The sequence below is a fragment of the Drosophila miranda genome, chromosome 3, assembly GCF_003369915.1.
Source record: "Drosophila miranda strain MSH22 chromosome 3, D.miranda_PacBio2.1, whole genome shotgun sequence".
Taxonomy (NCBI): Eukaryota; Metazoa; Arthropoda; class Insecta; order Diptera; family Drosophilidae; genus Drosophila; species Drosophila miranda.
Window position 1 is genome coordinate 21,469,555 of NC_046676.1, and position 23,298 is coordinate 21,492,852.

Consider the following 23,298-nt stretch of genomic DNA (forward strand, 5'->3'; position numbering starts at 1 on the left):
ACACAAAATACAGAAAAAAAGATTTCATTGCCGAAACCCGGGATTGAACCGGGGACCTTTAGATCTTCAGTCTAACGCTCTCCCAACTGAGCTATTTCGGCATCTGCTTAATGTGCGACTAAAGTTGGCTTTTGTCAACCCACGCATCGAGCGCCTTACAGATCTTTTCCCGTCGAGTGCTTGAATATTTAGTCACGATTCGTTTGAATGAAAATACATGGTTTATAAGGCTCATTTATTTATTAACTTAATCCCTTTTGGTTATCGGAGCAAAGTCCTTGTCAATGTTTGCAGGGTTTCGGTTTCTGCTTCAGAAATCTTAGTGGTTCACATCCTAGAGCTCGCTAAAGCTAAAAGTTAACGATCGATTTGTGTTGTATCTTGTTTAGGGCTAGGTTCTATATAAATCAATAGAGTTTTCACATATGCAATACACATTTCGGGCTGTATGGTGGGCTCGGGAATGGGGGTGGGGAGGCTATGGGGCGGGGGCTCTTAAATAACTACCAATTGTTGTTTCGCTTCAATTAAAGATTAAAGACAGTTAAAAATTTTCACTAATATCACCTTCTAGAAATTTGTCCAATTCGTTGCGATTAAAAATTGATGTAAATATGTGTGTATATGTAATACATATTATGTATGCGATTTGATCCGTAATTGTTTTGATTTTGGCATGAATGGCGAACCGAACCGGGCGAAACAAAAGGACAACGAAATGTCTATGGAAATGAAAAGCAACACAACATATAATTGAATTTAAATAATTTGCATTTATTTAAAAAATAATTAATTTACGAGTTGAGTAATTTTTCAAGTTTTTTGATTTGCCATCGTATTGTGTTGTGAATTCTTATTAAATAATAATGCGTGTGAGTCGATGAGTGTATGTGTGGTGTGGGGTGGGGTGTGGTGTGGTGTGTATATTTAAGGACAATTTAAACAATAATTAAAAACTTAGCAGTGAATTCTCGATTGGTTTTTATAAATGTACAAAATGTAATTAATAAACATCAAAAACTATATATTTTAAACTAAACAAAAGCACAGAGAATTGCCGGTCCAATGCCTACAATTAATTAAAATTTGTTTTTAATGCCTAATTATCAACTATGATATATGTATAATCAATGTATATTTTATGTATAATTGGTTTCGTAATATTTTAAACTACAATTTATAACATGCGCCACGACGTAAACGAACAAAGGCCCTGGGTTGGGGGAAGAGGGATGCCAATAATGGACAGAAGATAGAAATACAGATGTATATATAATATATAAACGCTTTATGGGAGGGAGGTGTGAGTGTGGGTGTATATATATTATGTATATATTTATATATATAAATGTATATGTGTATATGCACTTGGTAACTATGTATAAGATGAGAGTCCGTACATACTCGCTAAATAATTGATTTTCAACTGCAAAAAGCGCAGCGCACACACGATTGAACAGCAACAAACAAATTATATAGAAACAAAAGGTATGTGGAATCAGCAGGGATCAGGGTCCCTAGATTTTTGATATAAGCGTCGCGTTCTCCTCGCATGCGCTTTTTTGTATATGTATATGTTGGTGTATATTTATTTATAGGTGCCTATGTATTTGCATATGCGTGGATGTGGGGGTGTGGGGGATTTTATCTCTGGATTCTATCGATCGCTTGGTCCCTACTCCACGGCAAAGCCACAGGTCTCCTCCACCGCTTGGGTCAGCTTATCGCAGAGCAGCTGATAGTTCTCGTAAGGCGGCAGATCGATCCGATTGAAGCAGGTGTGCGCCTTGGGCAGGTTCTGTGTGGGAACATCGACGGTGAGGTGGATGGTGAACAGACGTGGCCCCACCGCACCCGTGGATCCTTGCAGTGCACGGAATCCCTGCAACGGCACCCGTGACGACCCCGTCACAAACTGCAGCAGACGTGCTCGCATCTCAGAGCTGTACGACTCGACCACCTGCATAAAAAAAATTATTATTTACCAATCTATAAATATAAGGTAAGGACGGTGTCCTTTCGCACCTGCCAGAACCACAGCACTTGCGTCGTCTCGTTCGTACAGTGCTTCAGTCTCGTATTGTTGCGCCAATCGTTGACATCGATGCTCGAGATGCCGCCAATGACCAATTCCAGTTCCCGCTCATCAAACGGTCGCAGCAGATGGTTGGGTATCAGCTCACAGAAACCTGCAAGAGGAGGATTCATTCGGGTATTGATATCAATCTGAGATTTACAATCAGATGATGTACTGACCTTTCTGCAGAGCCAGAAACTGCTGTTCGATACCGCGCATGAAGCGATAGTTCACATAGAGCTTAACGTACTCGCGCTTGTTCTCCTCCGTGACGGGTATGGCGGCGCCGCCAGGCTTCAGTTCGTGCACCACCAGAGCCCCAAAGCTATTGTTCTCCACGCTGAACGTCGACTCGATGATGCCGCTAATGTTGCTCTCCCTGCAAAACAAATAGATACACAGGCTTAAAATGTGTCGAGGTAGAGTGAGGACTGATCCACTTACAGCATCCAGGTGAGGCTGCGGTGCAGCTCGGGATCGACGCCCTCGATGTCGCCCAGCGTGATGGGTTTGTTCAGCAGCTGCTTGTAGAAGGGCGTGGTGAAGCCCCCGTCGAGGCAGTGGCCGTGGAACACAGCTATGCCCAGGGTGCGGCCCACAAAGTGGAAGTAGGAGAGATGGTCCGGATTCACGCCCGAATCGGGATTGATCTGCAGCGTGTAGTGGTCGTCGCGACTGTACTGAAACAGACCGTACTGCGGATTGAGCATCTCGCGGGAGAGCAGATGCAGCCACTCGCGGGCCACTCCGCCATAGTCCAGACCCTCCTCACCCTTGAACTTGACCATCAAACGCTTGCGCATGTCCTTGGCCCGCATCTTCATTATCAGTCTATAGCTCTCCTCGAAAATCTCGTTGCGCGACACCTCTAGACGGCAGTGGCCGGACTGCGGCTGCATCGTTTGCAGCTCGGTGCGCAGGGCGCGTAGTTTTCCGACCAGATCCCGGCGGTACTTTGGCAGCAAGTCGGCCCCCTCGAGTAGGCCCTGCGGCAGCCCTTCCGGACAAATGCGATGCGGGGTGTTCGTTATAGTTGTTGCTGTCGTGTTTGCTGCCGTGGAACCTGCGGCTGCTGCTGTTGGTGGTGGGGCAGGCGCAGGGCCAGGTGCAGCTGGCTGATTGGATGTAGAAGTGGGATTGGGCGCGGACGCGGAAGCCGCCGACGCCGCTGCTGCTGTCGTGGGCGGTGTGGCAACGCCAGGAGCTGCTGCTCCAGTCGGCGGCACAGGTCCCCGACGAATCAGCTGCAGCAGACTCCCACTGAGACGTGGATCCGTGAACTGTGTGGTGCGGTTGTTGTGGTCCACAAAATAGACGCGTCCGGAGGCCGTTTTCCTCTGCTCCCAGCCACTGGGCAAAGGACCGATAGAGTCCAGCGGCAGATGCTGGGTGTCAAAGTCCCGCGGTATCCGCGGATCGTGCCACGTGGACACACCCGTGGGTATGTGATAGAAGTACACCTGGCCCTGTTGCGTGGTCCGCATCTCGTAGCCGGAGGGCAGGTCCAGAAAGGGACGCGCCGCCTGATTGGCCGCTGCAATGGCGGCCGATGCTAATCTCTGTCCAGATCCTCCCCCTCCCCCTCCTGCACTGCCTCCGTGGCGGGTACCGCGCGAGGAGCGACGCCGCGTGGAGGGCTCATCGCCCCCCTGCTGCCGAGAGCTGCGACGCTGTGAGCGCTGGCCCGGAGTCGCCGCAGTGTAGGATCTGCCGCCTCCTTGCTGGCTGTTTGCATTCGGACTGTGTACAGTGTTTCCATTGGCAGCGGGCGTAGCTGCTGCTGGGGATGTGGCAGCATTCGTTGCGGGCGGACTCTGACTCTGGCTCTGATTGTGCCTGGGTGGCGTCGTTGTCCTTGTCGTTGTGTTCGCTGTCGCTGTCGTTGCTGATGACTCCTCCTGGGTCCAGCCATTGCTGGCACTTTGTGGCTGGGCCGCTTGGAAGCTGCCATTCCCACTCCCTGTCCCACTTTGAGCATTCCCATTCACATAGTTCTGCTGACCCGTAGGCGATGTGGACGTGCCCTCGCCGGGAGCATGGGAGCCATGGCCGTGGCCATTCGTTTGATGCTTTGGCGTTTTCACATGATTCACGTGATTGTCGTTGTTGCTGTGGAGGCGACCCGTCGCCGTCGTTGTCGTCGTCGTGCTGCTGGTGGGCGTGGCCGGTTCGTTGCCGCAGCGCGTCTCCAAGGTGCGACCGCCGGACGGGGTCGTGGAGGAGGACTTTTTGCCAGGTGTGGTCACGGCCATTGAGGCCATCGGCGTCGTGGGGCTGGTGTTTTCCTTGCCCACACTGGACAGGATCTCCGTGGAGTGGCGTCGCTCGTCCGACCCCGTCCCAGCCGCCTCTCGATTGCGATTGCCGCCATTCAGAAGATTGGTGCAGGTCGTGGAGCGCGTGGGACCCGCCGGCGCCTGCCTATCCCCGTGGCCGTGACTGTTGTTGCCATTGTGGTGGCGCTGTTGCGGTGATGTGCCGCCGCCGCCCGGCAGCCTGGGTCGGTCCCATTGGGTGGATTTGGTGGCGTGGTTCACATAGTAGATGCGTCCGTTGTCCGTGCGCCGCTCCTCCCAGCCCTCGGGCAGACTGTCCTCCGAAGAATCATCCTCGGAGGGTCCCCGCACATCGCCGCTGGGGCCGACAATGGCCAGGGGATTGCCGCTGCTAGGGCCATCCTTCGACAGCAGCGATATAATAATCTGTCCACGCACCAGCTCATCGTCGTCCGGCGATAGTTTGCCCAAATCCAAGCGTTGAACTGAAAGTGCAAAGAATTATCATCAGCAAGAACGAACAGAGAGTGACGGAGGGGGATACTTACATCCTGCCCCTTTGAGGCTTTGAATGGTGAAGGCGGGTATCCTCACGCAGCCCAGGAAGCCGCTGCCTTTGTGTATCTTTCGCTGATTCCACACGGTTATCGTGATTGCATCGGCCAGGCCCAGGAACAGATCGTAGTGCGCATTCCATTTGGGGTCCAGCGAGGATTTGCTTATCTCCGTCGAGTACACCTGACCAGTGCCATCCACCTGGACTTTGGCGAAGGGATCGGGGAGGCCTGCAAACACCAAACAATTGAAAGGGGAAATGGAAACGATTAGCCAACGATTCTCCCATTCTGCATTGTCAACAATGATGATAAATGCGTGCGATACGATTGCGTGCCTAAGATCTGAATGGGAATGGGAATCCATTTAGCACTATTAACCACATATCACCCCATAAATGGCTTATATTTGAATAAATATCTGGTTAATATATCTGATCTTTTTAGTTAATTTTCAGCATGCATCGCTTCCAGTTGGTGGGGTTTCTTCTGCTGCTGCTACTGCTGCAGGGATACACGTATTCCCACAGGCATCCTGGCTTCACACAGCGTCTGCAGATCAATCCACTCTGCCTGGAACTCCAGCAGAGGACAAAGCCAGCATCAGGAGCAGCAGAAATAATCTTCTCTCCCTTGGAGGAGGACACCACAGAGGCAGATTAATCGCGTGGGGGGAAGCAGCAGAAGCAGTAAAAGTTCCCCTTGTGATTGTGAGGTTCCCTGCGGTTCCAGGCCAGGGGTTATCTCTCTCGAATAGGGGGCCATCCCCCCGTTGATCGGAATCGTATATAAAAGCAGAAACATTCATCACTTCGCAGCATCATTCTACAGTCCGCAAAATGTCTTCCACTTGGCTGAATCTGCTGGGCCTTCTGGTCGCCCTGTTCCTAGCTCTGGCCACAGGAGGAGAAGCCTCACCGTTCAATGAGAACCGCTTCCGAGCACGCACGCAGCCACGACAAGGATCCATGCCACAGATACCCACCACACCGCCATTCAATCCCTACGGATGAGGCAAACCAACGTTTAAATAAATCTGAATCTGATTCTGAATCTGAAGAATGCTGCAAACCTAAATATCTGTATATCTTCCGCGCAGATCGAGGCAGTGATTGGGGCCAAGTGTGTCATTTATTAAGAGGGACAGAAGGGGGGACTTGCGGTTGGTTAGGGGATTGGCGGTTGGGTGTTCCTATCTGCCAATCTCTGCTATCAAATCAGCCAACTTCCCACCCGCTGTGGCTTCCGCTGCCGCTGCCCCCAACGCTGCTTATCGTCCCACAGGCCCATAGTGTGCCCCGCACGGGGAAACTTGACAAATTAAGCGCACGGGCATTCCAATCGAATTAAACAATTGGGAGGGAACTACTTGCACGGCTCTCACTGTGTACGTATGTATATCGTATCCGCTGACTCAGTCCGCAGGTAATTAAGAGCACAGCCATAGGTGTCCTCGTTTGAGTATCCCCAACCATCGCTTGCCTTGCTCCCGGATACACGAATCCTCCTCGGTATGCCATGCCTTTGTGTCTCGTGTAATTTGAGACGGAGACCCCTCGTTGATGTCCATTGCTGTTGTCGCCACACAGCTGTTCGATTGATTTCATGCCACAGAGAACACACACAAAACGAGCCAAGGCAGACACAATCGAAGATCGTGTGACTTTTGGATACCCTTTCTGGCTTCGATTATGATCCAAAGTCTCAGCAAATCCACTGTTGGCCAGGCTTCTGCAGCGACATTCCTCTCATTCAGAATACAAGAGATGCATGTGGTATCTGGAATGCCTGCCAAAGTAAGGGAACCCGAAGCGACACTCACTTCATGGTTGAAGAGCGCGAAAAGTAAGAAGTGGCGAAGCTTTCGACTGGCGTCAGCCAGTCCGACACATGTCTCGTCCAATTTTCAACCCTATTTGGCTTTACGCTACGTGGCACAGTGCCCGTTCCCTCAGAGCCCCATTGAAGAGGAAGTTGCACGACTGGCTGCACTTTCACTCGCTGCTGAGGGGGCAGACGAGGCAGGCAGGCGGGAAGGCAGCCTTGCATAAAGATTGTGCCGTGTGCCGTGTGTCATCTCTTCTTTATTGGATTATTATGTAACAAAACAAACAAAAAACGGAAGCCGTGACATTTAGGAAGCGGCTGCTGCTGCATCGCATGCCGCGCGCTCCTTGATGCGCTCCTCGATGAGCGGACGGAAGTGACGGATGAGGCCCTGCGGCGGCCAAGATGCCCCGTCGCCCAGGGCGCAAATGGTGTGGCCCTCGATCTGCTTGGTGATCTCCCACAGCATGTCGATCTCCCCGACGCTGGCCTGCCCGGTCACGAAACGTTGCATGATCAGATTCACCCAGTGGAGACCCTCGCGGCAGGGGGTGCACTGGCCGCAGCTCTCGTGCTTGTAGAAGGCGGCCAAACGGGCGATTGCCTTGATGACGTCCGTCTGCTTGTTCATCACTATGATAGCGCCGGTGCCCAGGGAGGAGCGCACGGCCATGAGGCCGTCGTAGTCGTGGATGGCCTTGCTGGCGTCCTCCTTGGGAATGCAGGGCGTGGAGGAGCCGCCTGGGATGATGGCCAGCAGATTGTCCCATCCACCGATGACCCCGCCCGCATGGCGTTCGATTAGCTCACGCGTGGGCATCGACAACTCCTCCTCGAAGGTGCAAGGCCGCTCCACGTGGCCGGAGATGTTGAAGAGCTTTGTGCCCGAGTTGCGGGTGCGTCCGAAGCTGGCGAACCAATTGCCGCCGCGGCGACAGATCGTAGGAGCCACCGACACTGTCTCCACATTGGTCACCGTCGAGGGGCAGCCAAAGACCCCGATGTCCGCCGGGAAGGGAGGCTTATTGCGCGGCTTGCCCGCCTTCCCCTCAAGCGATTCGATGAGCGATGTCTCCTCGCCGCACACGTAGGCGCCCGCTCCCCGCTGGACATAGAGATCGAACTCGAAACCAGAACCGCAGGCGTTCGGCCCCAGGAAGCCCGCCTTGTAAGCCTCCAGGATGGCGTACTGCAGGTTGCAGGCCTCGTTGTAGAACTCCCCGCGGATGTAGATGTATCCGGTGTTGGCCCCCATCGCACGGCCCGCTATCAGGCAGCCCTCCACCAGCTTGTGCGGATCGTGGCGCAGGATCTCGCGGTCCTTGCACGTGCCCGGCTCCCCCTCATCGGCGTTGACCAGCAGAAACTTGGGCCTTCCATCCGGTGGCTTATTCATGAACGACCACTTGAGGCCGCTCGGGAAGCCGGCACCGCCGCGGCCGCGCAGTCCCGAGGTCTTCATCTCGTTGATGATCCACAGATGACCCTTCTCTAGGATCTCCTTGGTCTTGTACCAGTCGCCGCGCTTCATGGCGGCCTTCAGGCGCCAGTCGTGCCGGCCGTACAAATTGGTAAAGATGCGATCGGCATCGGCCAGAGGGCCAAATGTTTTCTTTGTCTGTGGCGGCGGTGTGCCCGGTGGGAGTTTGCTGGGTGGAAGAGCTCCTGCCTTGCGAGGAGGTGCCCTTTTGGAGGGTCCATCTTTGGCTGGAGGAGGAGGGCCTGCTGGACCCTTTGCTTTTTGTGCCACTGCAGGCCAATTCTGAGCCAAGCGTCCGCGCGTCTCCCTCTCAACCTTCTTGGCCGCCTTCTGAAGCACCTCCTCCAGTCGGTCGTCTTCGGTCTCCAGCATCCTCTCGTTGACGTGAAATATGCTTTTGGAATTGTTGAGCGACTCCACCGGGAAGTTGGCGAGGGGCTTCAATCTGCTGAAATCGAACTTCTTCTTCGTGTCATTGACGATTAGGTCTTCCTTCCGTTTTCCCTGGCGGCTATCAAGTATTTCGAGCAAGCGGTTCGGTGGCTCCACCTTCTCCTCCTCCACGGGGAATTTCGATGTCGCTGGAGCGGTTATCACGAATGGAAATTTCAATGCCTTTAGTCGCTGCTGCTTATCGGCACTTTCTTTTGGTTTTTCGTTCAGCTTTTCGCTGGGATTCCTGCCACCTTTGGACCCCTTTCCATCCGCCAAGGTTCTGATGAAAGAAATCTTGTAATTTTTGGACAGCTGCTGCCGCAGCAGCCCTAAGCGTATCATTTTCGAGATGCTATCTGTTCCGATTTGTGCCGATTAACAAATTGAGTTTATATTTTGATAAGCAAAAGCCAAGGGCAACTATGCCTGGGGTCAACGAGAGGAAAAACCCACTACGAATCGATTGCTCACAGCCATAGTGTCATAGTCGTATGGTGATCTATTTTTATCGTAAAAAACTTAAAGTAGCAAAACTTAAAGTAAAACCCCGAAAGGCACCGTTTTCCAAGGTTTCTCCCACCGATGACAGTGCAGGCAGTGCGCCTAGGCCATAAAATGTTCGAGTATTTGTCTCAAATCTAATCGGACACTGTCGATAAAACAAAAAGAAACAAAAGGAAGGATGGGAAAAAGAATTCCCCGCCCCGAATGTAGACCAAGAGCCACCGAGAGACACTGGACTTTTCTATGGATAGATTCCACATTGGAATTATCATGGCTACGATCCCTTCTTTGGGATCATACAATATATGTATAGCACTAATATATGCGATGGGTATACTTTTTTAGGCAGTTGTTGGGAAATGCTCAGAGCGTGATTTAAGTGCAGCGATGTGTAAAAAAAATGTGGACAAGATACGAGAGTGGGGGAAAAAATAATAAATAACAAACAAACAAAATAAGGGGAAAGAAAAATTATGCCTCGTGCCCCAGTGTGAGTGTGTGTGATGTGAGCCGCAATGAAAGCAAATTAGTAATAATCACTTTTGTTATATCTAAACAGAAAATATATGGAAAAAAGAGCTCAGATATGGCACAACGATACAGACAGACAGACAGACAGACGGACAGACATTCACACATTTTATTTGATGGGGGGGGGGGGGGGGGGGGGGGGGGGGGGCCAGGCATATTGCCGCAATTTGGTGAAAAATTAAAGTAGACAAAAGGAAGTGCTAAATTTAGCAATACTTCATTTCATATGCATATATGTATGTATACTCGTAGATAATGGGAAAGAGTGTAAGGGAACCACTAGGAAATATGATTTAGAAACACGCGCGGCTCTGAATGGATTTCGATACCAAGAACTCTCCCTAGCAAATAAAAAATACACACAAAATAAGTACTCACGAAATAAATCCTTGCGAGCCAAGTTTCGAGCACACAATACTGTAAAACGGAAGAGGGGAATGTTTAGAGCCAACGATCGTTCATGTTCGTGCTGTGCAAAAAACTTACTCGTTATTCGAACTTTGTGTGTACCATTGCGACGTGGATAGTTATTCATAATTTCCGACTTTTAATTGGTATTGTTTTGCTTTTGTAAATATAGGTTCATTTATTTTGTATGCCGATTAATTATTTATACGACAATTAGACGGCGCCCAAGCAGCATGTTTGTTTCTCTGGTTGCTGGTAACGGCGGTGTTGCTGTTTCTGCTGGTGTTGGTAAAGGGATAGGGAGAAGGAGGAGGTGGTGGCGGTGGCGGAGGTGGACGTAGCAAGAAATAATTTCATTGCCGAAGGTAACTGCTGCTGCTGGCTCTCTCTCTGCTGCTGCCGTTCTTGTTGCTGTTTTTTTCGATAGCCTTGACGCTGGTTTTTGTTGTTATTGTTGCAGCTGCAATTGCGGTTTTGTGTCATTGTATGCACACACACATATGCATGCTAACAGCGATTTGTTAGTTATTACAAACTGCAATAGAAAGATATCGACAAAAAAAGGTTATTTTATCAATAAATTCGCGGTTACAAAACACTTTGATAGGGCCCTTCCGTCTCACTTCTTCTGCTCCAGCAAGGTGAGACAGGTAGGGGCAGAGTTTGCAGGTAACAAAAAAATATATGCACGAGAACTCACCCGAAATTGTTTTGCTGTTTGCTGTTACCGTTGTTGCTGCTGCTTTGAAAACAATTCACACGCACATGTCTCGCTCACACGCACACATCCATACACACTGACGCCCCTCTCTTGCTAAGCAAGGGAATCGAGGCTTAACTTTATTATGTGTTTCATAAATTGTATTAAATTAAATACCACTAGGCGTTTAATTAACTTTAATTTAGCTGCTGCTCTTGTATGGGTGCGCCTCGCATTTGCATTCGTATTTGTACGGGCGTGTGTGTGTGTTGCAAAAATTTGCAATAATAATCAATTGAGGCAAATTTGGTGGCTCGATTCACTTTAAATTTATTATAAACTACACACATGTGCTGTGCCTATATGTACACTCGTCTATATGTAGTGCGCTCTATTTCAGCGCGATTGCAATAAATATTCTTTCGTTTTACGCACGGTGAGTGCGAGCGAGCAACGGAAGGGAGCCGACGACCGAGGGAGGTACGGAAGGGAGCAAAACCACGAGAATGTGTTTGAAAAGCGCGTGCTATGCTTCTGCTGCCATTCGTTATGGGTTTTCACTTTTTGATTAGTTAAACTACATTATTAACTGCCAGCTCACTTTTGCGCACGTTTATAAACTAATGTATCGCAGAAATTAGTTCTACGAACGCCATTTTTATTGTTGGTGTGTTTCAGTGATGGTAAACGTATTTTATAGGCCTTATTCATCACTTATCACCACTGTTACCAAATCGGCTGTTTTATAGCTAGTTCTTGGAATTTGTCTATATTCGAACATATGTATTTGCTATCCGGAGTTTTGACTACTTTAAATTGAAAAAATCGATGCCTACAAGCCCGATTTAATAACAAACTTTATGAAATACACAACATTTTGTTGTATAGTTGAGCTATATTTTAGCATCTTTTCTGCAAAAACAGTTTTTTTTCTTCCGAAAAGATTGGTAGCCCTGATCACGTTCAAAATTTCCGTGCCGACTTACAACACTTGGAGTAAATAGTTTTTGGCGGCGATTGTTATTTTATATTTTTTATTTAATCTCGTTTCCATAATGTCGATTACCTTGGATTTTAATGGAAAAAACTTGGCTAAAGGCAAGTCCCTGCATATGCACTATTTGCCAGCTAAGATAAGTGGAGATGGGGAAGCAAATGTGGAGACCTACTTCAACAATTATACACGTGAAGCACCCGAGTACGGATCAGGGATGCTGACCAATGCCTTGCGCGGCTATCCTTTGGTGGGCGAGCGGATGAAAGTACCGGAAGGTTACAAGGGCCTAGTCCTGCAGGAGACGGAGAAGCCTTTGAGCGAGTCTGCTGACCGTCAATTGCGCCTCACCGGTGTTTTTGACGAGTTCACCTACTGGAACTACGATAAAGTCCCCTCAAACGGCGATCCCTTCAGACAAGCCATGCTTATGGCAGATGTGGCCAAGGCGGTAAGTACAGGAAGCGCCAGTGCGACAAATATAAGAGTAATGTCTTTCCTTCCAGCTGTCCGAACCCATAAGCGAGCAAGATTTGGAGGCAGAAATTAGACGAAACCTGGAAAGCAAAAAGGAAAACGATTCCTAGCTCTTTAGCGCGCTTACAGCGTTTATTATATAATATTCCAAAAGCTAATCAAATATAATCTTAACATTTCATACTTTTTAGTCTTCAATTTATATAAGATTTCAAATATAAATACGTTTAGTATCAGTGATGGTTTATTCATCGGCGTCCTCGAAGCGCTCATCGTCGTCGTCCAGGCTCAAGTTCTGCATGCCTCCTACTTCTCCCCCGTTCCGTCCAAGTGTTAGGGCATCGTCGGCCATATCCTGGTCTTCGAGGACCATTCCGCCAGCATCTTCCATGGCGTCGCTGTCCTCCGAATTGCTGTCAGCCGAGTCTGGATGCAGGGCCTGGCAAGTAGTCATTGCGCTATACATCGTATCGACTGTGTGTATATCCTCGGGCAACAGCCAGCACTCTGTCACTTCCTCAAACTGTTCGTCCACAGCATCCTCAAAGTTCTCATCGTCCTCATCGTGCTCATCGCTGCCATTGCCCTCGTCAACGTCTGCCTCTGCCCCGCCACCGTTCTGCCCATTGACGACTGCCGGCTGCGGATTTCCATACACGCCATTCCACTCCACTTTGTGGTCCAGCATGAAATAAATGCACTTCCTTGGGTTCGAAGAAATCCCATGAAGGCTCACTTGTTTCCACTCGATAAATATTCCCTCGGGTAGGTCAATTGGTTGCCAAGAGAGAGAACTAAGAGAGTCGAGACAATAACAATTGACAACGCCGGCATTTTGCACACCATTTTCGACTCACTTTTGAGCGATGTAAATCGTACCCTCGCCCACAATATTGTCGCCCAGCTTGAGCTTGATATTGTTGGCTGTGTACAGCAGTCCATGTTCCGGCGGGGAAACTGGCATTATTAATACCATTTTGATACGAAAATTGCAATTAAAAAATATTGTTAAAAAAAGCGTCTGGCAGCAAAATAGTGTGATTTGAGATATACGGTCTGACCTTCGGAAATATACCAAAATATACTGTCTCATTTAAAAAATATACCATAAATATACTGACGAGTTCAAGCTCTATTATACATATTCCTCGTTTTTGATCTTCCGTGGAATATTCTCAGCTACATAATTTTATCCGATTAGTGAATCAATTTTCTACTTAACTGGATTATGTTAAATACTTGCTTTTATTGGATTTTGCGTAAAAAAAGGTTTTAGCGAAACAGGTCAAAACAAAAAGAACGAAAGAGTATAGACGTTAATATTGCTAAATCTTAATATTCCGTTGAATAATTCTGGCTAACTAAAACTGTTAGTTTTGCCCACATAATTTTAGGCCGTTGATAAATAAGTTTTCTACTTGAATGGCTAGTTTTTAGACCTTGCTTTTATTGTATTTTGGCTAAAACAAGGTTTCAACAAAGAAGTCTTATTTTTTTGCATGGTAACTACACATTTGGTACATATAATCTACATGTGTATGTAAAAACGTATATGTGTTCCGAAGATTAATCACAATCGTTTCACATCAAAAATAAAATTTGTAATTTCGAGTTCTTTAAGAGATTTACTAACTAATTTCAGCTGTAAATAAAGAAGCATTAGTGTACAGCTTATAATTCTTTAACATTGACATGGCGTTTTCGCACAAAATGTTCTTTGGACGCCAGTGACAACTCTGCCAGTTCAATATTTCAATTTTTGCAGCGCGTCTCGCCCAATTTTCCGCAATTAAATTCCACCAGCAAAGCTATCAACAAATATGCTGTCAGGCCACAAACCTTCTATATTGTACTTTTAGAAAAGTAATATTTGTTAAAGTGAGCGTGTGAGTGCTGGGATTCGAATCTACGGAAGTCCTTTTCGTTTGTGCTGTGCTGTTGTTGTTTTGTTGCTTTGGCTACTGCTGTCGCCCTGTATACGCCCTTGCGTATAACAATGGACATGGAATACGCCAACATCAATGAATTTAATGACCGCGACCTAGCGACACGCATGCGCAACAGCAATTATGAAAAATACAAGTCTCTGGTGCGCATGCACCTCTCCTTCGAGCTGGAACTAAACACCGACGAGTAAGTTGCCACGAGCGACGCTGCCATCCCATCGAAATATAGTGCTTACCGATTTATGGGTTGCAGGTTCGACATGCCGTGCCATGAAATCGTCTACGAAGATAAGGGCAAGATAAAGAAGTGGAATCGCCTCTCCAAGAAGAATCGCGGACCTGCCACAGGCTGCACGGCTGGGGCTGGCAGTAAGTCGGCGGGCAACAGTCCCACTGAAACGCTGCAGCAACAAATTGATGCAGGCTTTCGGATGCACCTGGAGGAGCTCAAAGAGTTTCTTATGCTGGAGAAGAGTAAGTGACAGGGAGAGTCCGGAAAATTGAATTATTCTAAATGCGGAAATGCTATTCTGCAGATCTCACCCAGGAGGGATTATTTCGCAAGACAGGAGCCGTTTCCAGGCAGAACGAGCTACGAATGCACATACAGCACGACCAGCCCTTGGATTTGGAACTGACAGGATTCTCGGCTCACGACTGTGCCACTGTTTTTAAGAGCTTTCTGGCCGAGCTGCCAGAGCCTTTGCTTACAGACGCCCACTATCCAGCACATCTTCAGATAGCGCCGCTTAGCCAGGCATTAATGGGGGGTCAGGTGGCGGCTACCGCAGAGCGCCAACAACATCTTCTCAGCTCGGTGCAGCTGCTCCTTCTCCTGCTCCCCGAAGAGCATCGCGAGTTACTGCAGCACATTATTGAAATGCTCCATTCGGTGGCAGCGCGTGAGGAGAGCAACAAGATGTCCGCGGAGAATTTGGCCACCTTGTTTACACCGCACCTGATTTGCCCCAGGCAAATGCCGCCTGAGGTGCTCCACTATACGGCGAAGAAGATGTCCAGCATTGTGTCCTACATGATTCAGCAGGGTCTGGAAATCTTCGAAGTTCCCGGAAAGCTAGCCACCGATATTCGGGCGTACTTTCTTGAGCGCAAACGCAAAAAAACCATGTCACCGGAGCAAACCCTTGACGAATCCATCTCGGACGTCTCGACGGTCAACACGGTGTACACTTTTGTAGATCGTGCCGCCACGGCAGCGGCAAACAACAGCAATAACACGGACACTGCACTGGCGCAGCTGTACGCGCACATTCAGAGCCTTCCGGAGTCCTCCAAGAAGCGTCGCCTCATCAAGCAGTTTAACAAGCAAAACGGACAAGGTAGCACATTGTCTCCACTCCGTTGCGTTCCTTTGGGACACAGCTCATTGATTCCACTCGCTCCTTTCAGGCACACCGCTGCAGGTCGTTGTAATGAATCGTCTAAAGAACAACGAGGCCACTCGCAGTGCCAAGTCCTTGGGGGACTCCATCAAAAAGCACATCTTCCACAATAGCCTCATGTCGCGCACCCCTAAGAGAGTGCCCCCCAGCTTTCATCCTGAGGTGAGCCGCAAGAGAAGCATTTGCAACGCATTCATTCCATTTATGTGTGTGTTTATTGGTGACTAACCGCATGTCTCCCCATCGTATCCTAGACGCCCAATCTGTCGCATGTAAAGCAGCCCAAGCTGCGTGTGCTGTTCCAGAGTCCCTGTCCACCGACACCCACCTCATCGAAGGGCACAAGCTCCACATCCACCGTCACCTCTACCTTCATTGCTACTAACTCCTTGCATCAGCTTCAGAAATCCATCTCATCCACATCGCTCAAGATTGAGTCCTCGTCCTCGGACAGCAGCTCCAGCTGTAGCATCTCTGCTCCCGCCAGTCGTCAGCAATCGAATGAGCTGTCTGGAATGGTTTCTGCTGTCCAAGAAGAGGACGAGATAGACGCTAGTTGCTGTGTGACGCCTCTGAAGCTTATGTCAGCGGCTGCCAAGCAGCTGATCGACAAGAAGAGCGTGGCCTGGGACGACCGTCTGTTCGAGATTGAGGAGTCCTCGAATCCCTCTACACCCGTGCAGCAGTCCACACGCTACAAATCGGAGCCTAACCTTTCGAGTATTCTGCCCCAGGTTCCAGACGAAGAAAACGGCGATGGCGACGAAGCTCTCACTCCGATTGTTGAGGTGTCCAGCTCAATGGCTGCCAGCAGCAGCAGCCACATGGGCAAGTTGATAACTCGCAAATTGATGAAGGGCGTGAGCATGGGCAATTTAAGATTCCCGTTCAGCACGCCGGAAACGACCAAACGATTGGTGCGCAGTGTTTCGGCCACCCTAAGAAGGCGTCCCAGTGGGGATGAGGGCAAGCATTTCCCGTCGGCAGCAGATGCTCCTCTTCTTGAGGACGTGAACGGTAGCGATGAAGATGAGGATGGGGAAGATGACGATACATTGTCAGAGTCCAATGGCAGCTCCAATGAACTGCCTGCGATGACCGTGGGCTACCAGCAGATCCTCCAGAGCAGCGTGTATCGTAACATGGATCTCATAACGAGCACACCAGCTCTCCACATGGGCCGCCGTTCAATGTCTCCCATCACCAAATCGACGCAGCGCATGCCCAAGGCCATGCAGGTAGACGCATCAGCAACAGCAATAGATTCCCGTATGAAAGATCCTTTTTTTGATACCTGATTTCATTACAGGAGTCTATTATGACGCCACGCTCCCGCAAACCCGTTATGCTGCTCAATGCCTTGGCTGGCAATGGCGACAAGCAGCTTAACCTGAGCTTATCCGAGCAAGATGAACAGGACTCCCTAGCCGGCACCCCCGTGAAGCAGCGCGAACCACCCTCTCTCCATAGCGAGGACGCTACTTCACTTGGCGGCTATGCCGAGATATTGAGACATCAGCAGGGTTATGGCCTACTCAGCTCTAGACAGCGTACGTGCAGCAGCAGTAACAGCAATAGCAATGAGGAGTCCAAGCCTCCAAACGCTCTGTCCAGTGATTTCAAGTGAGTCGCAATGGCATTACCGGACTACCATTCTTATCTCGCACTCTAATTTCCTTCATCTTTAGGGAATATCTGCTTACACGCAGCGTGCTGACTGCCAGCCCGACGGATTTGTCGTTTGCCAGTCGCTCGGATGACTTCGGTGGAGCCAGCACCACCCAAGATATCGACGACTTCGATGAGGCCGAGCTGAGTCCCAGTTTGCTGTACTGCTTGGATGGCAATGAACCTGCTGCAATGGTCTCGCCTTTGTGCAATGGCAATGTTAATGCCAGCGTCACAAACGGTCGCAAACGATCGGCCGTCACACCCCTTAAGTCTCAACTGATCACAGATGATGCGGACAACAAGGAGAACATGAATGTTCAGGAGGAGCACGTGCGCATCAAAAAGCTGCTTATTACTCCTTCCGAGGAGTATCCAGGCGAAACAGCCCTCTAGCCTTAAATAGTACTCGTACATGTGTAGTTTTTCATAATCCTAACGTTAAAACCGTTGTACGGTTTTAAAAAATCATCTCTCATCAAAATGTTCAAGAATAATATTGCTTCCGTAAAATTGTTTTCGGTATGACATGTGTCCCGCTTTGTAACTGACCGCGTTTTTAAGTTAAGCTAAGAATATTACATTATAAATGCATGCCGCCTCAAAAACATTACATTACATATTAAAGAAAGTGTATACCACAACAGTTAAAGAATTGCACGGGTACTATCAGCGGGACTATGAGAAATCTCGAATTAATGGTCAAATTAACCATCAAACGCTGGAATTAGTGTGCCTGGCTGTTTGGATTACTACTAAACAGAAGAGTAAAAACTAGTTAAACCATCGGAAATTATCAAGAAATGATTATATTCTATTCTTCAAATCGCAACCATATTCTATTTATTCATGTGAAAAATTTGTATTTTATTGTGAACAAGTTTAGTGCTACCTTTCGTGGCAATTTAATCTAGTTTTACAGCGACTTATTCTATAAAACAATTCAATACATTTACTGTTGCATACTTTTGGACAGCAGTTCTGAAATTTCTCGTTTTCTTTTAGCCGTTGCCTACACGTTTTTTCTCCCACCGGACTCTACCCAACACTGGCGCTAGTGTCAAACAGCTGATGTTTGTTGACAACAATTTCTCGACGAAAAGAAACAAAGTTTTGTTTGGAAAATTAAGTTTTAGAAAAGATTTGTGCGTAAACAGCGACTAGGATAATGGGAACTTGGGTTCTAGAAGTAGCCAAGATGGGCATGTACATGGCATTTCCGGTGGCTCTGTTTCACATCTTCAACCAACCGGAATATTTCGAAGAGTGGGTGACCAAAAAGAAGCGCGAGCTGTATCCACCCGAGCACAAGAGTCATCGCGAGGAGCTCCAGCGTGCCATAAGGGAGCATCACGAGAAGCATGATGCCAAAATGATGCGCGCCATGGAGGAGGCAGAGCGTAAGAAGTAGAAATCCATATGGATCACTGCACCCAGTCGTTTCGTTATATAACACCATTTCGATCATCCTGCAGCTATGCCATAAATGCGGCTAAACTGAAACTGTAAACACTTTTGTATGCGATGTAATAAAGACTTGAATGTACCCAAAGCACTAATCCATTCTGAGGATATGATGAGTGGAAATTATCTGTAAATTATCGTCGAACCATGGCTTGTGTGTATGTGCCATACTTGAAACAAAATAGAATGTTATCTAGGGAAAAACACCTCTATTGCATTAACACAAAACAAGGAACCGGGTGCAAAGCGGATTCTCCCCAGTGGAACACTTGAAATGTTCAACCCATATCAAACGATAGACGATTATCAGCAGGCCAGCCGCTCCACTTCGCTGCCACCTGGTTGAATGTGTCCACTGCCCGTTCGATGCTCCTCCACACGCGTATACAAATTCAAATCCAAACGATCAACATCAATGAGGACGCCACTTTCCTGATAACTTGACCGCCATGTGACCGTTGGAATAGGAATTTTGTCACAGTTTAGAAACCTACCTACATGTGTTTTCGGCGTGATGAGTACGATGATGTGTGTTAAGAGCCAGATTAGATGCCCTCCAGGCGATTTACGCCCATTCAATTATTTTGGTAGGTAATGCTATTATCTACTTTCACACGATGCAATAAATAGAAAAATGCCCCGGAAATGAAGCCTTACGCCGAAAATGAAATACTCTTGTAAGTGGAATTCCACATAGATATATTGGATTTCTAGAATTGGAAGAATCCTGCATGCATGTGCTCCTAAAGTCAGATGACCAATAAATCTGTATCTTTCGAAATGGATGTTGGGCTCCCCACGCAACATACCCAACCATCTATATTTGGTACTTATGTATGAGCGTATAGTGATATTAAAGCACGATCCAGTACAAATTATAGTTCTGGCTGATGTTTCCTATAGCAGATATATAATTTTGCGGTGATCCGATACTGATTCAATCTGTGTGTAATAAATACAATTTTCGTAGAGTAGCAAGATGAAATATAAAGTGCCTAAGTTCCGCGCAAAAGTATAATCAGTAGCTCCAGATAGCCGACTGGCAGCGAACGGATTGTTATAGAGGCACTTGATTGTTCTTATAACAATAGGCGGGGTGTGTGTATTGGGGGTGGGTGGAGGTGGCGGTGGCATATCAGCAGTCATTTAATTAGCTTTTTCAGATTCCGATTGCTTTTTGGGGACTTTTGCTTACGTTAAAGCGCGCTTTCCACACCTCTGCCTCCGCCGCCGCTCTAAAGGGAAACTGTAGAATCTGATTTACGACTCTCTCCAACTTCAAGTATTTCCCCCTCTGCCAGCGTGCCAGTTGTACGCCAGCGTCGACGCTTTGGTTATCTCATGCAGGGCAATTTGTCAAGCCAAATAACGGTCTGCGTGTCAGTTTCAGTTCCATTTTTTGCATCACGGAGAACAGAACAGAACACAACATGTCCAAGGGATCGGTCCTACCACAGTATATAGCCGGTTTATCGGCCAGCTTTGGCGCCATGTGTATGGGCGCCTCAATCGGCTGGTCCTCGCCGGTGGAGAAAATGATCACGGAGGAAACGGACTACGGCTTTGAGATATCCTCGGGCCAATTCGGCTGGATATCCGCACTGCTGACATTGGGCGCCACTGTCATCTGCATACCCGTTGGCTTCATGATCGATTGGATTGGCCGGAGGCCGACTATGCTGGCCCTCATACCGCCATACATGGTCGGCTGGGTCCTGATGCTCTTTGCCAAGAACGTGACAATGCTATACTTTGGCCGCTTCATCCTGGGCATGTGCGGCGGGGCATTCTGCGTGACTGCTCCCATGTACTGCACGGAGATCTCAACGACAGCCTTGCGCGGAACGATTGGCTGTTTCTTCCAGCTGCTGATCGTATCCGGAATATTCTATGGGTACTTGGTGGGCGCGTTTGTCCCGCTTACCACGATCAACATTCTGTGTTCGATTCTTCCCCTGATCTTTGCCGCAGTGCACATCTTCATGCCGGAATCACCTGTGTACTTGGCCATGAAGGGACGCAACGAGGACACCGCTAAAGCCCTCCAATGGTTACGCGGCAAGAATGCCGATATCAGCGAGGAACTGAAGGAGATCCTCGACGAGGCACAGAAACAGAATGATCAGCCTAAGGTCAATGTTCTGGCTGCTCTAAGACGTCCCGTCACCAGAAAGGGTCTGGGGATATCTGTTCTGCTACAGATCTTCCAGCAGTGGACCGGCATCAACGCCATTCTCTTCTACTCGACCTCCATATTCGAGGATGTAGGCTCTGGTCTCAGCGGCAGCAACAGCACAATCCTAATTGGAGTCACTCAAACAACCACAACGCTGGTGGCAGTGGCTATCATGGACAAGGCCGGTCGCCGTATTCTCCTGCTGATATCTGGCGTCGTCATGGCTATCACAACGTGCCTGATGGGGGTCTACTTTCAGATGAGTGAAAGCGATCCAGATTCGGTGGTCGGCCTTGGCTGGCTGCCCATCGTCAGTATTTGCATCTTTATTGTATTCTTCTCCATTGGATTTGGTCCCGTTCCCTGGCTGGTCATGGCCGAACTGTTCTCGGAGGATATCAAGAGTTTAGGTGGATCCATTGCTGGCACCAGCAACTGGCTCTCTGCTTTTATCGTAACGCTCCTGTTCCCGATCCTGAAGGATTCGATTGGGCCGGGACCGACCTTTTGGATTTTCACGGCTATTTCTGTTTTGGCCTTCTTCTATGCCCTGTTCTTTGTTCCCGAGACCAAAGGCAAGACGATATTAGAGATTCAGGACATGCTGGCTGGAGGAAAGGTCCAAAAACCCGAAAAGAACGAGACGTAGCAGATCAAACATCTAAATGTGCGAATTGTCTAATGAATATATGTTAGTGTAAATTATCGATTTAAAATTAAAATTTACAGAAAAGTTAAGATCGCCTTGCTGTTGTATTTTAAAAATGTTTTTAAAACTTTTAAATTTTCAAATTACTGCGAAGATATCGTTCAATGAATGATGTCGCGTATTTGGGAATATATTATATGTACATATATACAGAACTTATCGGGTAAAGTTGTGGGTAAAGTCCGTTTGTTCATCGGTATATTACGGTATATTTTGAAACTGTGACGTATAAATCGGTATAATTGTGAGAGTCGGCCGGTATATTCTATAACTGATTCCGGGGTGACAGTTTACGGTATTTTTAATACTTTTCGGTAGTTTTGAGGTCAAAATTGAACCGACCGAATGGTATATTTTGTCAATTTCATCAATCTATTAAATTTCATTTTTAGCGGTATATAGAAATCAAATAAAAACAAGTATATAGAATAGGCCAGTCAAGTATAAAATTGATTTACTAATCGGATAAAATTATGTGGGCATGGCTAAATGTTTTATCTAGACAGTAATATTCCACGGAATATAAAAATCGAGGAATATGTATAATGGAACTTGAATTCGTCAGTATATTTACGGTATATTTTTAAAATGAGACGGTGGTATATTTTTGAGGGTCGGACGGTATATTCTATAACTGAGTCACTTAGGCGACGACAAAGAAAAAAAAAATTATAAACAAAAAACATTACAAACAATGGCTACTTTAAAAGGTAATTAAGCATAGTAAAGACCATGGCCAATAATTCGAAATTCAATTATCTCTCCTTTCATGCGATTTCTGCACGTGACTGCTTTCTTATTGGACGGGCACTGTCTCGGAAAACACAATACAGCGTAAGACTGAGGCACCCACCCCCTGCTGCTTGAACTAACTTTTGATGGTACCTTTCAGGTTGATTATCTGCGCATTTCTCACATGCCTGGGAATGACCTTTCTAATCTTGGCCTGTGCGGTGCCCACACCAAAGATATTCTACCCGTTCTTTGTCCTGCTGTTCTACGCACTGTCGGTGCTGCCAGTTTTCATAGCCAAGCGAACAACGCCGGTAAATGAGACAAATCCAAAGACAGAGTTTGCCCTGTTCCTCACGGCTGGTATGGTACTGAGTGCCTTTGCCTTGCCCATCGTTCTAGCCCACTCGGCGGTGGTGAGTAACTGTAACTTACAGTTGCTGAATAGATAAAGGATATTCATATTCCCCTTTCTCTCCTGGATAGATCACTTGGACAGCGTGCACATTGACATTAATTAGCAATGTTATCAATTATGCGACCATTTTCGGCTATGCCATGCACGATGAGGAACAATATGGAAGTATGTTCTAGGCGGAGGCTGTGAACTAAACGCATTTTACTAGTAAGCACGCATTCTGCACACTTCCTTGAAGACATCAACCAATCTCATATATAACCAAGTGTATTCAACATAACATAAACGGCACTCAAAATAAACAAGTAGTTGAAATTTGGCGTCGAAATTGAGTTGAAGGCAAACGGTATATATGGTATATTTATTTAATGCAATTATTTTTAATTTATATGAAAAAAAAATGAGTTTTCATTCCATAGATTTGTATGGAACAAATTCTGTATAGTGCATAATACTCATGGGGAAATAGGATATTAAAAAATTGATGAAATGTTTGTCATCTTAGGCTGCAATGAATTC

General features: G+C 47.6%; 9 protein-coding genes and 1 non-coding gene across 11 annotated transcripts; 6 read left to right on the plus strand and 4 right to left on the minus strand.

The window, feature by feature from the left end:
* Positions 1-28: 28 nt before the first annotated feature.
* Positions 29-101, minus strand: Trnaf-gaa. The gene has a single exon. It is a non-coding gene; the product is annotated as a tRNA-Phe (tRNA).
* A 124-nt stretch (positions 102-225) lies between these two features.
* On the minus strand, positions 226-11,484 carry LOC117187817 (E3 ubiquitin-protein ligase Smurf1). Its single transcript, XM_033390677.1, has 8 exons — positions 10,793-11,484; positions 10,171-10,627; positions 10,063-10,101; positions 4,902-5,138; positions 2,522-4,838; positions 2,257-2,456; positions 2,026-2,189; positions 226-1,960 (listed from the first exon to the last, which is right to left on the minus strand). Exons 2-8 carry the CDS (start codon positions 10,217-10,219, stop codon positions 1,676-1,678), a joined length of 3,291 nt encoding a protein of 1,096 aa, XP_033246568.1. The 5' UTR covers positions 10,220-10,627; positions 10,793-11,484; the 3' UTR covers positions 226-1,675.
* On the plus strand, positions 5,711-5,984 carry LOC108159627. Its single transcript, XM_017293084.2, has one exon. The coding sequence runs from the start codon at positions 5,747-5,749 to the stop codon at positions 5,918-5,920; it is 174 nt and encodes a 57-aa protein (XP_017148573.1). The 5' UTR covers positions 5,711-5,746; the 3' UTR covers positions 5,921-5,984.
* Positions 6,949-9,159, minus strand: LOC117187819 (NADH dehydrogenase [ubiquinone] flavoprotein 1, mitochondrial-like). The gene has a single exon (XM_033390681.1). It carries the CDS (start codon positions 8,989-8,991, stop codon positions 7,042-7,044), a length of 1,950 nt encoding a protein of 649 aa, XP_033246572.1. The 5' UTR covers positions 8,992-9,159; the 3' UTR covers positions 6,949-7,041.
* Positions 11,485-11,746: 262 nt separating the features above from the next.
* LOC108159626 lies at positions 11,747-12,446 on the plus strand. The gene is made up of 2 exons (XM_017293083.2): positions 11,747-12,237; positions 12,293-12,446. Exons 1-2 carry the CDS (start codon positions 11,848-11,850, stop codon positions 12,371-12,373), a joined length of 471 nt encoding a protein of 156 aa, XP_017148572.1. The 5' UTR covers positions 11,747-11,847; the 3' UTR covers positions 12,374-12,446.
* On the minus strand, positions 12,374-13,320 carry LOC108159628 (methylosome subunit pICln). Its single transcript, XM_017293085.2, has 2 exons — positions 13,121-13,320; positions 12,374-13,057 (listed from the first exon to the last, which is right to left on the minus strand). The coding sequence occupies exons 1-2, from the start codon at positions 13,237-13,239 to the stop codon at positions 12,508-12,510; spliced, it is 669 nt and encodes a 222-aa protein (XP_017148574.1). The 5' UTR covers positions 13,240-13,320; the 3' UTR covers positions 12,374-12,507.
* A 578-nt stretch (positions 13,321-13,898) lies between these two features.
* LOC117187970 lies at positions 13,899-17,935 on the plus strand. Its single transcript, XM_033391006.1, has 7 exons — positions 13,899-14,396; positions 14,463-14,683; positions 14,746-15,549; positions 15,620-15,774; positions 15,867-16,850; positions 16,922-17,235; positions 17,301-17,935. The coding sequence occupies exons 1-7, from the start codon at positions 14,260-14,262 to the stop codon at positions 17,674-17,676; spliced, it is 2,991 nt and encodes a 996-aa protein (XP_033246897.1). The 5' UTR covers positions 13,899-14,259; the 3' UTR covers positions 17,677-17,935.
* Positions 17,936-18,344: 409 nt separating this feature from the next.
* Positions 18,345-18,832, plus strand: LOC108159782 (protein PET100 homolog, mitochondrial). The gene has a single exon (XM_017293343.2). It carries the CDS (start codon positions 18,449-18,451, stop codon positions 18,689-18,691), a length of 243 nt encoding a protein of 80 aa, XP_017148832.1. The 5' UTR covers positions 18,345-18,448; the 3' UTR covers positions 18,692-18,832.
* Positions 18,833-19,962: 1,130 nt separating this feature from the next.
* On the plus strand, positions 19,963-21,658 carry LOC108159781 (facilitated trehalose transporter Tret1-2 homolog). The gene has a single exon (XM_017293341.2). The coding sequence runs from the start codon at positions 20,175-20,177 to the stop codon at positions 21,567-21,569; it is 1,395 nt and encodes a 464-aa protein (XP_017148830.1). The 5' UTR covers positions 19,963-20,174; the 3' UTR covers positions 21,570-21,658.
* A 525-nt stretch (positions 21,659-22,183) lies between these two features.
* On the plus strand, positions 22,184-23,128 carry LOC108160773 (leptin receptor gene-related protein). Of its 2 annotated transcripts, XM_017294974.1 has the most exons (3): positions 22,384-22,463; positions 22,522-22,777; positions 22,848-23,128. In XM_017294974.1, the coding sequence occupies exons 1-3, from the start codon at positions 22,399-22,401 to the stop codon at positions 22,953-22,955; spliced, it is 429 nt and encodes a 142-aa protein (XP_017150463.1). In that variant the 5' UTR covers positions 22,384-22,398; the 3' UTR covers positions 22,956-23,128. The 2 variants fall into 2 exon arrangements, 1 of the variants encoding a protein (XP_017150463.1); XR_004472406.1 differs by lacking the exons at positions 22,384-22,463; positions 22,848-23,128 and adding an exon at positions 22,184-22,339 and having other exon boundaries at positions 22,522-22,614.
* Positions 23,129-23,298: the final 170 nt, after the last annotated feature.